This window comes from Orcinus orca, chromosome 8, assembly GCF_937001465.1.
Source record: "Orcinus orca chromosome 8, mOrcOrc1.1, whole genome shotgun sequence".
Taxonomy (NCBI): domain Eukaryota; kingdom Metazoa; phylum Chordata; class Mammalia; order Artiodactyla; family Delphinidae; genus Orcinus; species Orcinus orca.
Genome location: NC_064566.1, coordinates 100,782,524 through 100,796,854, shown reverse-complemented (window position 1 = coordinate 100,796,854; position 14,331 = coordinate 100,782,524). Strand labels below are relative to the sequence as shown.

Below are 14,331 nucleotides of genomic sequence, written 5' to 3'. Positions count from 1 at the left end.
GTAAAGCAGATTCTTTACCACTGGACCACCAGGGAAGTCCCCACTGGGGTGTTTTTTTAAGACACAGATTCTTAGGACCATTGAATTAGACCATCAGCAATCTGTGTTTTTTAAAAACCTCCCTCACATGGTCCCAAAGATCAGATGGGTCTAAAAACTACCTATTTATCATACACACTGAATATCAGAGAGCATTCTTTCACTGTGCTATTTCATTTTAATCTCACCACTACCTATGGGGTCAGCAGAGGAGAGATTCTTCTATTTGCCTGAAGAGGAATTGAGGTCCAGAGAATGGAAGTGACCTTCTTGAGTCACATGGCTCTGCCTCGAACCCAGGTCTTCTGGCTCCAAGTGTAGCACCGATGCTCCCATGGAGAGATGAACTTTGGAGTGAGACAGCCAGGCTCCAAGGTAAGCACAGTGTCCGGCACATTTAGGCACCCAATAAATCATTTCCCACTTCCTTTGGCTAAAGTCGCGCCACTAGGGAATGACACAACCAGGGTTTAAAACCTGTCCTAGACACGTAGGGCCTCGTGGGTTCCTTACTTAGCAACAGCAGAGGTTCATCTGGGGCTGCACGCCTAGCAGTGGTGGTCACGCCTTGACACATGCCCCTTCGTTCCTGCCTCCCTGCCTTCGGTGTTCCTGGGCCAAGGCCAAGCCCCAGAAGTCAAAGCTGCGGTCTCTGTCCCAGACGAGCTCCGAGACTTGACTTCGCAACTATTTCTGGTCACGCCTTAGTTTCCAGCCCGCTAGAACCTTGTCTCTACAGAGACAATGGGGCTGCGTCTCTGGAGACCGTGCACTGGTCTTTTCTGAGGAAGGATCTACGACAGCGGCAGTGGGAGCCCCCTGGGGAGAAGATGTTGGCTAAGCACACAGTGTTATTATCTTCTCGACAGCTTCCTCCTGGGTCTCAACAGACTCCAAACCAGGTAGATGGTGCTCTGCCTAGACCCACACAGAGCTGTTTCCTGCCAGGCTCCTTGGCCTCATGAAGAGGCTAGAAGCACATCTGGTAGTTTCAGTGATATTTCAACATCCGGAGACTCACATCCCTGCTTGAGTTGTCCAGGAATTCTTTGCCGTGATCAGGAGCATGACAGTGGTGTCCGCAAGCCTCTGGAAGCTGCCGGAAGGCTGGGAATCATGGGCACTTTCCTGGCTCTTCTGGTGGAGCCGTTCCATCAGGCTGGGGAGCATCAGTCTCTTACTTTCTAGTAGGAAATGGGCCAAAAGGCTGAAAACTTAGAGTTCCCCAGCAATGACGTCTTTTAGGGCATGGACCAGGTGACCAAGAAGTCAGATGGAAGTCAACGAGCTGGCCTCCACAGACCTCATCCCACTGTTGCTCCTTGTGTGCTGTTTCCCAGAGACACAGAGAGGCCAAGAGCCTCTCGGGAGGGGCACAGCGAGGTAGGGGAGCAGCTTTAGGATGGCTGAGAGCTCGCACTCCTGGACGCCACCCGTGGGCCAGCTTCCAGGCCCTCGCGTCCTGGGGCCATCAGTCATTCTTTCTGAACCACAGTGGTCACTGGGTGAGTTTTACTCCACATTTCATTTTTGGAACAAAAAAAGATGACTTGTTCAAAAGGAAGCCATTACTAAGAAAAAGTGAAAGGCTCTGCAATTACTTTTGGAAGCGGAGGGTGGAGACGGCGGGGAACAAATGAACTGGCATTGACTGTGAACTCTGACACGATGGTCTGATGTCAGCCCAGGAGGAGCTGTGTCAGCCCCTCAAGCCATCTTTCTTCACTGTTAATAGCGAAAGGGCTTATGCTGCGTGGGAAGACTTAATTTCCACTCAAGGAAGAAACTCCTGGAAGAAACCACGATGGTAAGAAGAAATGAAGGAGTGAAGGAAAGGACTGATTAGAAAAGTTTTCCTTTAAGTTATTTTGAAATAGCTGTGATTTTTATTGTACTAGGATGCCTGTGAAACAGGGGAGTGAACTGGATGACCTTGCGAAGGCCCTTCCGGTTGGGGATTTTAGAAAAACCAACGCCATTCCCTGGGATGTATCGTGAGTGGGTGGAGGGAGTGGGGGGGCAGCGGGAGTGGGGGCCCCGGCTGTCTGCCATCCCCCCCCAGGCCACTAGGGGTCTCTGCTGATCCACCAGCCCAGACCATCCTCCCTAAAGCCTCCGGAGCCTCCCAGGAGGACGGGTTTGTTGCTAACTTGCCTAGACTGGGGGTGGGGAGCTGGTCTGCTGGAGAGCTTGTCTTGACCCACCCGGGCAAGCCCTCGGCCCATCCTCTTGACTCCCTTAATGCTCCCTGTCAGCCTGATATGCTGGGCAGGCAGCACAAGGGTTCTCTCTCATGCGCGTGTCACCTCCCCCTGCTTGGTTGCAGGGTTTTCAGGGAAAGAGGGGTCTTTCTTTGAATTCCCCCAAACTGCCTAGCACAGCGCTGGGTGCAGGATAGATGCTCAGTAGATGGGTGGCCTACGTGGGCTTCAGCCTGGAGCGGGGTGAGCGTGTGCCTGTGGGGGGCAGGGACATTGCCACTGTCCCCAGACACCGTGTTCTTGGCCGCGTCCCTCCAGTTCCGGCAGAGCCAGCGTGCTGTCTCAGGCTGGGAAAAGCTGGGTTCCCAAACCCGGGGAAGCCAATCACATGTACGCAAGCCACCTAATCCCATTCCTGTTCCACTCCAGTTGGGAGCTTTCGTCTCAAGGGAACAGCAGCTGCTGCTGCTCTTAAGGAACATTCTCTCAGAAAGAGGGAGCCACTCAGGTTTCTGAGCCTGGCAGGGCCGCCCCCTTGGGGTCCTGGCCCCTGAGCGGAGGCCGGGGGGGTGGCTAGGAACCCAGAAGGGACAGCCTTAACACCCATAAAGGAGAAAGGCAGTGGAACTCCCGGAACTCAGCTTCCTGTCACTTGGGTCTGGGGGTGTCCCCTTTTCATCTCAGCAGTGACCTTGCAGGGTGGGTCACCACCCCCAGCTCGGCCATGGGGCAGAACTTCCAGGGGCTGGGCTGAGGTGCTGGCTTCCCATGCCCTTGGCCTCCAGCTAATGTTGAAAATGCAAACTCTGTGGGTCAATAGGTAAGTTTCCCCTTCCCCAGGTGAGGATGTACTGATGAGTTCCCTTCCTATGTTTCTGGAGAGTAGCACAGCTGCAGAGTTACATCTGGTCGGCTGAGCCCGGAATCTCAGAACCATGCTTACTCTGTGGCCTCTCCCTTCCCTACTTTCAATCTATTAGCAAATCCAAATTCTTGCTTCCCAGTCATTGGTTTCTTACTCGCTGGTCTCTGAATCCCTGATCTACAGCTAGGTAGGGTCACGCCTCCCCACCCAGGGCCCAGGACGCTTGGTTCTCCTTCCTACGTGTCACAGAAGAAGTAAAAGGATCTAGTAAATGAAAATAGACTCATCCCTGACTCTGCTGCTTAGTAGGTGTGTGACCTTGAACCAGTGACTTAACTGCTCTGAGTTTCCCTTTCCTTGGGTGTACAATGGAGAAAATAATGTGCACCTTGCAGGCTGGTTGTGAGGCATAAGCAAGATAATCTATGTCAAGCACCTGGTACACAGAGTGCTTGGGACCAGGGAGCTCAATAAACGTGGACGTTCTCCCCTTTCTCTGCCAGTTCTTCCCTGAGCAGCTCAAAAGGTGGCCAGTCGGTTCATTTGTCTCCAACGCGTCTCCAATCCTTACCCCATTGCCTACATTCTCCACTGCCTTTCAAGTCTTTGGCAATTGGCTGTGGTGATCAGACTCAAAGCATAACATCCCACAAATTTGGCCGCAAGATACTCCATCATTACATTCGCAGTTAGAGATTGTGTCACAGTGGTTTTCATGCCCTTGGAACCCAGCAAGCTCATTGGTGCTTGAACAGATGCACATGGCATGAGTGAGTGATGTTTCCCCCATACCCCGGCCCCTTCTCTGCAGGGACTGTGAAAGGCTCTCTCTGTTCCTTACCTTCTCCAGACTTCTCTCTACCCTGGGAACATTCACACTGAGAGCTCCCAGGTAGTCTGCTAACTGCCCTCCACTCCCCCAAGCTTGCCTGAAATGCCCCCTCCTCTAGGAAGTCCTCCCAAGGCCAGTGAATCTACAGCTTCTCCAATCACAATAGGATTTGAAAGTCCTCCTGCTGGCCTGTTTGATCCTTACAGAGGTTTGCTCGTCCTGTCTCTGGGCAGGAACAGACAATGGCCATGAGGGCATGCAGGCTGGGGCCTGGGCTTTCCCCGGGGAGGAAGACGGATGCTGAGTGGTGACTGGGCAACCTCAGGCCATACACATGCTTTGCTCAATCCAGACCCCTTCCGGCGGCTGCCTTCCTGCCCTTCCTCAGGGTCCCCTTGCCCCTGAGCACTCTGTGCTCACATTTCATCTGGATCCTTGGGTGTGACTCAAGCTCCCTCCCACTGAGACTGGGCACTCATCATGGACAGTTCCCTGTGTTCTCCCAGGACCTAGCGGGGTGCATACAGTAAGCGTCCCCTAAATGCTCGGCAAGTGAATGAGAACTGTGGCTCTGCCCGATTTGCACTGGAACAGAGCTGAGGTTTAATCTCCACGGGGAAAGAGGGATGGATTTCAGGTCAAACTAATGCTTGAGGGGGGCGAGCATGAGGGTCTCTCCAGTGGAATGGTTTATTTGGGGCCATCGAGGAAGGGCTTCTTCACTGAGGATCTGCCCCCACAGGAAGCCTGGGTTCTGCCGAGTAAGAATCCTGGGTGTCATTAGGTGCAGGCAGGGCAGGGTGGCCTCCTCCAGAGGGGAAAGGACAGGCTGTGGCCCAAGTCCTTGGAAACCCCGGTTCAGCTTTCCTGCTTGCTGAAAGCAGTCTCCCCCGCTCCGAACCCCCTTCCACTCCCCCTTCCCCATAGAAACGGAAGGCCATGCGGAGAGTATGCCCCGACCTCACAGAGCTGGGTGGGGACACAGTATGGCATCTGAGAGAGGGGGACCAATTTGAATAAAAAAACATCTCCCACTCTGCAACACAAGGCTGAATGATTAGCACACAGGCAAAACCATGAGCCAGCAGTTTGCAACAAAGCTGGCAGGCGGCTGGAATGTTGATCCTGAAGATCGTGTTCCAGAGGGGAGACACCCCTCCCCAGGCCAGGCTGGCGCTCGGCGCGGCTATTTCAGGCTGGGGGGATTAAGGTCGCACCATGACGAATGTGTGCACAGACACACACACGCACACACACGCACACGCACACGCTCCTCCTCTCTCCTCTGCCGAGCTGGCTCCCACGGCCGGACCCCAGTCAGGCCTGCCTCCTGCACCGAGTCTCTTGGCCCCGAGGGTCTCTCCTTCCTGGGAAGGCCCAGGCCAGCCCGTGCCCACCTTGGCGAGGCAGAGATGGGAGCCTGACCTGGGGATGTGGACGGGGCAGCGCGGGGCACATCCTGCTCACCTTCTGCCGGACACACACCTGGGACGCTGCACTGACCCCACCCCCTCCCCCTCCCCCCACGACTGCCGCCATCTCTGTTTCCAACTCCTTTCTGCCTCTGCCTGTCTTCAGTCTCACTCTCCTCTTCCTCGGTCTGTGTCTCTTTGTCTTTGTTGTTCTTTTCCTCTAGTCCTTCAGCCTCTCCGTACCTCCCTCGCAAACGTGACCATTGATATTTGTCTTTCTTTCCCTTTGTCTTTCTCCCTACTTCTCCTTTCCTCCTTTGCCTTCCTGTTGCCTCCCTTGATTTCTCTCTATATTTCTCATCATATTACTTCTTTCAACAGATATTTACTGGCTGCCTATCATTCACCAGGAGAGGAAAACGTGAAGTCACATGGGATATTTACCATATAAATGGCCCACTGTGCCCAGGAGTTAGTTGAGAGGAAGAAAAGCCCATGCTTTGGGGTGGGGTGTCAGGGAGGCCTCCATGGAGACAGCAGCCTTATTATTGCCGTTGGGGAAGAGGCTGGGTTTGGTCCTGCAGAGATGTGCCGTCATCACCCAAACATATAGGCGTGGAAACATAGTGGCCTACGAGGGCATCAAATGTCAAGTGAAAGGATGTGAAAACTCTGGGGGGCAATTGGGCTTTTCAAGCAGGAGAATGGCTTGAATAGAGCTTCAGAAGATAAAGCAGCAGCAGAAGGCTGAGGTGTGCATATGTGAATGTGTGTGTGTGTGTGTGTGTGTGTATGCGTGTGTGTATGTATGTGTGTGTATGTGTGTGTATGCGTGTATGTGTGTCTGTATGCGTGTATGTGTGTGTGTGTGTGTGTATGCGTGTATGTGTGTGTGTGGGGGGAGGGCTTCGAGGTAGCCAGAGAAGACAGAAGAGCAGGTTAGGAAGCTATGACAGCAGCTCGTGTGTAATTACCTTATTTACCCACTGAAGCCTGAACAAGTAGGTGGGGCCAGCGAGAGGAAATGAAGGGACAAATCTGAGAAGCAGCAAATGGGACCACCTCGCTAAGTGTCTTCTCCTCTCTTTCTTGGTGTCTTTGTTTTTGTCTGATCGTCTGAGTTCCTCTTTCTAAGCGGATCAGAGGCCTTTCTGCAGTGGTCACCCCAGGGCCAGCTTCACTGTCAGGCACAGATGTGATGCTTACAGTGATAGGAATCAAAGTTCCTTCCTCTTTCCTCTAAGCTCAGAGGCACTGAATGCAGGGATTCCCCAGGAGGACTGATTTTTGCAGACAGCATCTCCGAGGCCTGGCTCACCCAGACCCCACGTTATCCTTCTCTGCTAACCCGCGTCTCCAGTGACCCTGCTTTCTGCACACAAAGTTGTCGGCCCGGGGACCCCAAGCCTGAGGGGCCCACTGTGGCTGCAAAGCCCTCTGGCCCTCCTTTCTTCTCCCACTGCCCTGGTTACACCCCCGATGCCAGAGCTCGAGCTGGGGTTGGAGGGCCCAGGAGGGAAAACCCAGGGCCTCTCCAAGGACCTGATTATTTCCAAAGACTTGTGCTAATTTTCTGATATGATCCTTACATCTCTGTGAGGCACTAAATCCTCATTACTTTTCCTGACCGATGCATTCTAATTAGATCAACACTTAAAACAAATTCACAATAGCCACAGGATGGCTTTCCATCTCATTAACTCCTCACTTATTATTTTCATGAAAATTACTGATAAAAATGTGCATCTCCATTTGGTGAGGCCTCACAGCCTCCTTGGCTCCTATCTTGCATCTCTCCCATCACCGGGGCTGCGCAGCATCGCCATGGTAACCCACAATAATAGAAACTAATAAATTACAAACGAGATGCTCGTTGAGCAATTATTGTCCTCTTTTATGCAAGTTTCTTGCTAATTTTGATCATAAGGGAAAGTACAATAAGACTCTGAAGGAATGAGTCTATTTCAAGAGAATATTAGCAAGCAGAAGCCTGGGCGGCTGAGTTTAGATCTGTAATAAAGTGATTTGGTGATTTCAAGCAATGGGAAGAGGAAATAAACTTCCGGCCTCGTGTCCCATACAGTACTCACTATCGAGTCCCACAGAGACCCCACTGGGGTGGGTTCGACGTGATTCCTGCTATCAAAATGTACAAGGCATGGCTGGCCTTCTAGGGGTCACCATGTCCTTTCCCCTGCCTCCACCAACCTAGAGAGAGAGATTATACGTCTCGATCCTTAAAACTTAAGGATAAAAATAGCGCCACCTTTCTTTGGCATTCTTTCCAGCACCTCTCACCAAGCATTCTTAGAAAGTTTAGCGGGATCCCCAAGCCTGATTGTCTCGTAGGCAGAGGCTAGTGCAAACCTCCTGGGGGACCCTCCATGTGTCTGTCCTGGACTCAAGAGCTCAGTGGGAGAAGAAGAAAGTGGTGAGTCTAGGGCTTAACATAGACACCAGTGAGTTGGGAAGGTATCACCAGGAAGCTTTCTTAGTTCATAGGTTTGGGGAAAATATTCTGTCCTGGAGAGAGAGCCCATTCTCTGCCATTTCCACAGTTCCCAGTTCCCAGGATGAAGGTGGCTGGTGAATCTTGTGAGGGGTGACTTTAGGTGACTTACACAGTGGCCCTGGACCACAGGGAGACAGATGTGCCAGGGCAGGGTGAGCAACTAGAGAATGATCGGGGAAAAGCTGTTGTCTCCTATTAGGTGGGCAGGATTCAGGGAAGGCCCACTTTCCCCACACTCTCCTTCCCAAAACACAGAGAGCTCATCGAGCTCCAGCTGCCTTGAGAAGCCTGCGAGGCTGGGATGTCTGGGTCCACTCCCAGCTCCGTCCCCGCCTCATCCTCCTGCAAAGCTCTCCATCTCCTTAACTCTCGTGCTCATTTTTTGGGATATCTTGGACCAGGAAGCCAGGAATCCCTTTGGACATTGTCCCTCTCAGATCTGGTCATCTTCTAGGGAATACTGATACCCTGGTATGCTGAGCTCTGGGTGAAAAAGGGACTGAGCTGCCTGAAAATAGCAGGAGGAGTGGATCAGAGGTGAAAGGATACAGTCAGTCTAAACCATTTTCCTAGGTCTCCATGGGACCTTCAGACATTCTGACACCTCGCTTAGGAGCCTGGCTAGGAGACAGGACCCAGCCCTGTGTGTTACCTGTGAGTGAAGGTTTATGGAGGGCTGGTTGGGGGAGTAGGGCCCCCCGAGGTCATTCCTGAGCAGGTTATCACTGTGCATCTTGGTTTTGAGGCAGGTGATGTAACGGTTACAAAAGTCCTTGCAGAGTTCATTGACTTTCTCCAGCTCCAGCAGGTGGATTCTCAGGACCTGGATTGCCTTCACCATCTGTGGAGGGGGAGGAGAGGTGAGCCCAGGTGTCTGGATCCCAGTCCCCTCACTGCCTTGCCCGCCCCCCACCCCCCGAACAAGTCCCAAGCCCACGGACAGAGAGGAGCCCATGCTCGCCCTAGGGATGTACGCTTTCCACCCGCAGGATTTAAATTCTCCTTGTGGGTAGCTGCCGATTGCTTCCTTGCTTTGAGTTCACTGTTATCACAGCTGTTCTTGAGGCAGGTGTGGTATTCTGAGAACAGCACTGTGCTTAGAGGTTAGAAGGCCAGGTCTCAAGCCCCCTGCCTGCCATTTACAGTCTGTGTGGCCTTGGCCAAGTGCTTAAGCTCTCTGCGCCTCATTGTCTGACAAATGGGGACCATTACGCGCTCCCTGACAACCTTACAGTTTTGTGGAGAGGAGCACCTGAGGGAAGGCATGAGCTGCAAAGTGTGAGGCCTTGAACAGGCACGAGGAAGACCGAGATCAGAGCTCCTTGCAAGAGCCCCAAGAGGTCAGGGACTGGCTACTCTTAAACACGTATTCTGAGTACCTCATGTGATGCCAGTCACCTAGCAGACACCCCATCAATGCATGTTGACCGACTGCATCGTCCAGCATGACTTAGCTGGGTGCTGGGACACCCAACTGTCTGCGGTGGCCTTTTGCGTACCCTTTGGTACGTGTGTTTGCCGCCTCTTCAAGTGGACGTTCCTAACCTTTTCAAGGCAAGAAGCTATTTCTCAATCGAGGCTTTTCCCTTTATCGTTGTTATTATTATAAAAAGAAGGTGCTATGGAAGGTATGGAAAACAGAGGATGAAAAAGACTGCCCTTGATCTAATCACCCTAAAAAGAATGACGATTTCTTTGTTCTTTTTCGCATGCGTGTATTTCAACACAGCTCCAATCACCTGGTATGTACAATTTTGCTTCCTGTTTTTCCCCTTAGTTTACCAAATGTATTTTTCTAAGTGGCAGGAATGTTTCCTCTATTCTCCCTTCTAGACTGCAAGCTTCTAGAAGAGAGGGGTGGTGGCTAACTTGCTCACCCCATTATCCTCGTTACTAACACAAGTGGATACTGAGTAAATATTTGTTGAATAGGTGAAAGTTATTGCGTAAATACATTTTAAATTGCTGCATATCATTCCATGTGTGTGCCACACTTAGCCAATTCCTTATGGTTGGGCATTCAGGTTAATTCCAATTTTTTAACTTTATTAAAAAACATGTTACAGTGACTTATCTTCCAAGCTTCTAGCTTATTCGTGTTTCTGCATTATTTCCTTAGGACAAGGTCCTGGAAGTGACAGAAAAAAAGCCATGGACATACCTTTGGCTCGTGATAAATATGGCCAAATTGCTTTTCAAAAAAGGTGTTGGAGCAATTGGATATCCACAAGCAAAACAGTGAACCTTGATTTAAATCTCATGCCTTATACAAAAATTAACTCAAATGGATCAAAGACTGAAATGTAAGACATACATATAAAATTTTTAGAAAAAAAAAACAACCCAGGAGAAAATCATCAGGACCTAGGGCTACGCAAAGAGGTCTTAGACTTAACACCAAAAACATGACCCAGAAAAGGAAAACTTGATGAATTGGACCTCATCAAAATGTAAAATGTTTGCTCTTCAAAAGACCCTGTGAAGAAGATGAAAAGATAAACTACAGACTGGGAGAAAATATCTGCAAACCACATATCTGACAAAGGACTTATGTCTAGAATATATAAAGAGCTCTCAAAACTAGCCAGTGAAATAACAAGCAATCCAATTAGAACTTGGGCAAAAGACAACATCAGACATTTCACTGAAGAGTATATATATATACATGGCAAATAAGCACATGAAAAGATGTTCAATGTCATTAGCCATCAGGGAAATGCAAATTAAAACCACAATGAGATATCACTATACACCTATCAGAATGGTTAACATTAAAAATAGAGGTAACACCAGATGCTGGCAAGGAATTAGAAACGGGACCACTCATATGTTGCTGGTGGGTATGAAACATGGTCTAGCCACTCTGAAAAACAGCAGAACAGTTTCTTATGAAACTGAATACACCACCCAGCTCAGCAACTCCAACTCTTGGGCATTTATCCCAGAAAAATAAAAACATCTGCTCCCCCAAAACCTGTATGTGAATATTCCAAACAACCTTATTCTAATAGCCCCAAACTGGAAACAACCAAAATACACGTCAACAGGTGAATGGATAAAGAAACTATGGTACATCCATATCACGAAATAGTACTAGGCAATAAAAAGGAACAAACTACTGATACACTCAACTACTTGGATGGATGTAAAGGGAATTATGCTGAGCAGAAAAGAAAAAGCCAGTCTCAGAAGGTTACATACTGTGTGATGCCATTTATATAACATTCTTGAAATGACTAAATTTTAGAGATGGAGAACAGATTAGTGTTTGCCAAGGGATGTGGTGGGGGAGAGAGGGAGGAACTGCCCTGTATCTTGACTACCATAGTGTTTCCATGAATCTACACATATGATAAAATGGCACAGAAGTACACACACACACACACACACACACACACACACGGCTGCATGTAAAACTGGTGAAATCTGAATAAGGTTGGTGGATCATACCACTGTCATTTCCTGGTTGTCAAACTGTATTCCAGTCATGCAAGAAGGGGATCAGGACTTCTCTGTATTAATTCTTACAACTGCATGTGAATCTATAGTTCTATCAAATCACAAAGTAAAAAAAAAAAGTGGGGCTCTCCTTGGAGACCATTTAGGTTGACATAAGCAATATATAAGCATCCCTCTTAGCTTTGGGCCGGCATTTTGATGCCCAGGAAAACAAGGATGGGCATCGCTCCCAGAGAATCCTATCAGGTGTGTCATGCTGCGTGGCTAGAAGCCAGGGCCACACCCACTCTGAGCTTCATCTGCATTTCAAGTGGAGAGCAAGTGAGGCGCCCCCAGGTTGGCATTTGGATTGTCTGATGGGTAGGGATTGTGCTTGACTAATTAAAGGCTCTGAGTACTGAATTAGACTAAGTGTCACTCAAAGACAGAAACCAACAATTGTGTGTTTTCAAGCAGGGCTCAGTCACAGGGTCTTGTCCTCACGGGATGCCCCCTCCGTGGGGCTGAGACTAAAGGAGACTGTGCCGTCCCAGGCAAAGAGGATAAGAGTGACTTTAGTCCAGATTATTTGGACCAAAAGATGGAGTCGGGCACTGAATAAATTATTTGCTCTTGCCTAAATTTTCTACTTGACAATATATGGTGTTTAATAAATACTCATTGACTGACTGATGGATAACAATACCCAAACATTTCTTATTCTTACTATGTCTCAGGGACTGTGTTAAACCCAGCACATGCCTGATTTATTGCACATAACCACCTCTGCAAGTGGGTACCATTATTGCCCATATTTTACAGTTGAAGGCAATGAAGGCCACAGGTAGAAGTTTACTTGCTTAATGTCACACAGTCGGTAAGTGACAGAGCTGGAGCGTGAAGCCATGTTGCCTGTGTTGCTTCACCGGCAACTAAGGGTCTCAGGATTTACATAGAGAAAATGTCAGTTGATAGGGTGCATGGTTTAGGGAGAAAGTGGCTTAGTGACAGGAAGTACGGGCATCCAGGAAACTCAAGTTTAGGATTTCCAGAACCCTCCCTGGCAATGTTCCCGCATTCGGCTGCTCTGGCCTGGCCCGCAGGAGCCAGAGTACCTCAGCGTGCTTCCTCATGCGTAAGAAGAGGGGGTTGGACTGTCAGATGCCTTCTGTTTTCTGATTCTCTGAACGTTACAGGGACTTCTGATGGTCCTGGAAGGGACCACGTGAGATGATCTAGGCCAGTCTCTAGGTGACCAGATGGTCCAAACCCTCCCGGACACATGGCTGCATCTCCTCTCCTGAGGCTCTCTTACCACCTCACGCCATCTCCATGTTCTCTCAATCTGCTGAGTTCTTCCAAACATGTACTGCAATCTCTGCTGCCTTAATATAAAGTGCTGACTCAGCCTTCTGTAGGCACCGAGAACATCCAGGGCTTCCATCAATACAAGCTCCCTTAATTTAATGTTATACATTCAACAAATATTGAGTCTCATTATATGCCAAACACTGGACAAGACCTCTGACTTAAATAAGTTGCCCAGTTAGCTTTGTCTTCCCCAGACAAAATAATCCTAATTCCTTAAACCTTTCTTCTTTCTCCCTCCCTTCCTTCCTTCCTTTCATTTCTTCTTTCTTCTTTCTCTGAGCTTTCCTTTACTGGACTATCCTTCATTTTCAATCAACATTTTATTTATTCATTTTAAAATCTTTGCGTGAATACACACATACACACCCATACACACAGAAAAGTGCACCTATCTATTTATAGCCAATAAATCCTCATTAGGTAAAAAGAATCAGAAAATACAATTAAGTAGAACAAAATAAAAAGTAAAATCTACCCAAAATAGCTTTGCTCAAATGAAATACGCATGCAATGTGTTTAAATAGATTTGGTGCATGGTGGCCAAAAGTGGACCTACATTTTGGTCTAATAAAGTACAGGTGAAGGATTACTTTTTTATGAGGTAATAGACTTGGTTTAAAGATTTAAGAACATAGAGTAAATCATAATGGTATTCCAAGGCAATGAATATGTAGGACCTATTCAGTATTAGAGGAAAAAACGGGCAATGCCATTAATGTGGGGCAGCTGCCTGGCCTGGCGCAAAGCCTGTGGGATTTACCATCAGACAGCTTGGATTTGAGTCCAGACCTACTATTTACAAACTGGGTGACATTGGGCTAATTCCACGACTTCCCTGAGCCTCAGTTTTCCTCATCCCTGTCTCACAAGATTTGATAACGGCTAAAAGAGATAATAATGTGAAAGTGCTTTATAAACCACAGGGAAGCAAATGCATATAAACTTTCGCAACCTCTTTTAATGATTTCTAATATCCTGTTGGCTTTTCTATTGCTGTTCTGTTGCTGTTCCAGTTTCAGATGGTGGAAGAATCATCATCCTCAGTTTTTTCTTCTATATTTATGTTTAGTAAATCATCCTCTATCTTATTTTTATGCAATTTTGGGTTTTTGCCTCTAAATCAGAATAAAACTCTGACATATTAAACTATTTTTCCTAAGTGATCAGGGTCATGTAAAAAGTTATTCCAAATCTTCTAGTGCAATAACAATTCCATTTAATTTAACATCGTCATCAAATGTGATGAGTGGATCCTTCATTCCTTTTCTCTCAGTTTTGCTTCATCTTTCAGCTTCTCTCCCTCCCTTCTCTTTCAAAATAAAAAACCAGCCCTCTTCTTCTGAGCAGAGGGCTTCACAAAAGCAAAACGAGATGCACCCTTGCATTTCAGTCTCATATCACAGCACACGAGCCCCACAAGTCTCAGGAAAGCCCGCAGGACCGGGGCCTCTAATTTTCTGGGAAGTCGCGTGGCATGATATCCTGAATCTACTATTTGCTGCCCGGGGTATTTTGGACAAGTCATTTAACTTCATCTATAAATGTAAGCTGATAGGTAATACTTACACTGTAGAGTTGTGGTGAACACTGAATAAGATCATGTACACGTATGTCCTGGGCACACAGGAGCTGTGTGCTATATGGGGATTCTTACGCCAACA

At 48.4% G+C, this 14,331-nt stretch overlaps 1 protein-coding gene across 5 annotated transcripts in view; it reads right to left on the bottom strand.

Annotated features, from left to right (window-relative positions):
* The window catches only part of PKNOX2 (PBX/knotted 1 homeobox 2), a 256,856-nt gene that overhangs the window by 22,471 nt on the left and 220,054 nt on the right, over positions 1 to 14,331 (bottom strand). For all 5 annotated transcript variants that reach the window (XM_033407436.2, XM_049713227.1, XM_049713225.1 and 2 more), the window contains one exon: positions 8,514 to 8,702. In XM_033407436.2, the coding sequence (XP_033263327.1) occupies positions 8,514 to 8,702 (189 nt within the window). The remainder of the gene's footprint in view (positions 1 to 8,513; positions 8,703 to 14,331) is intronic.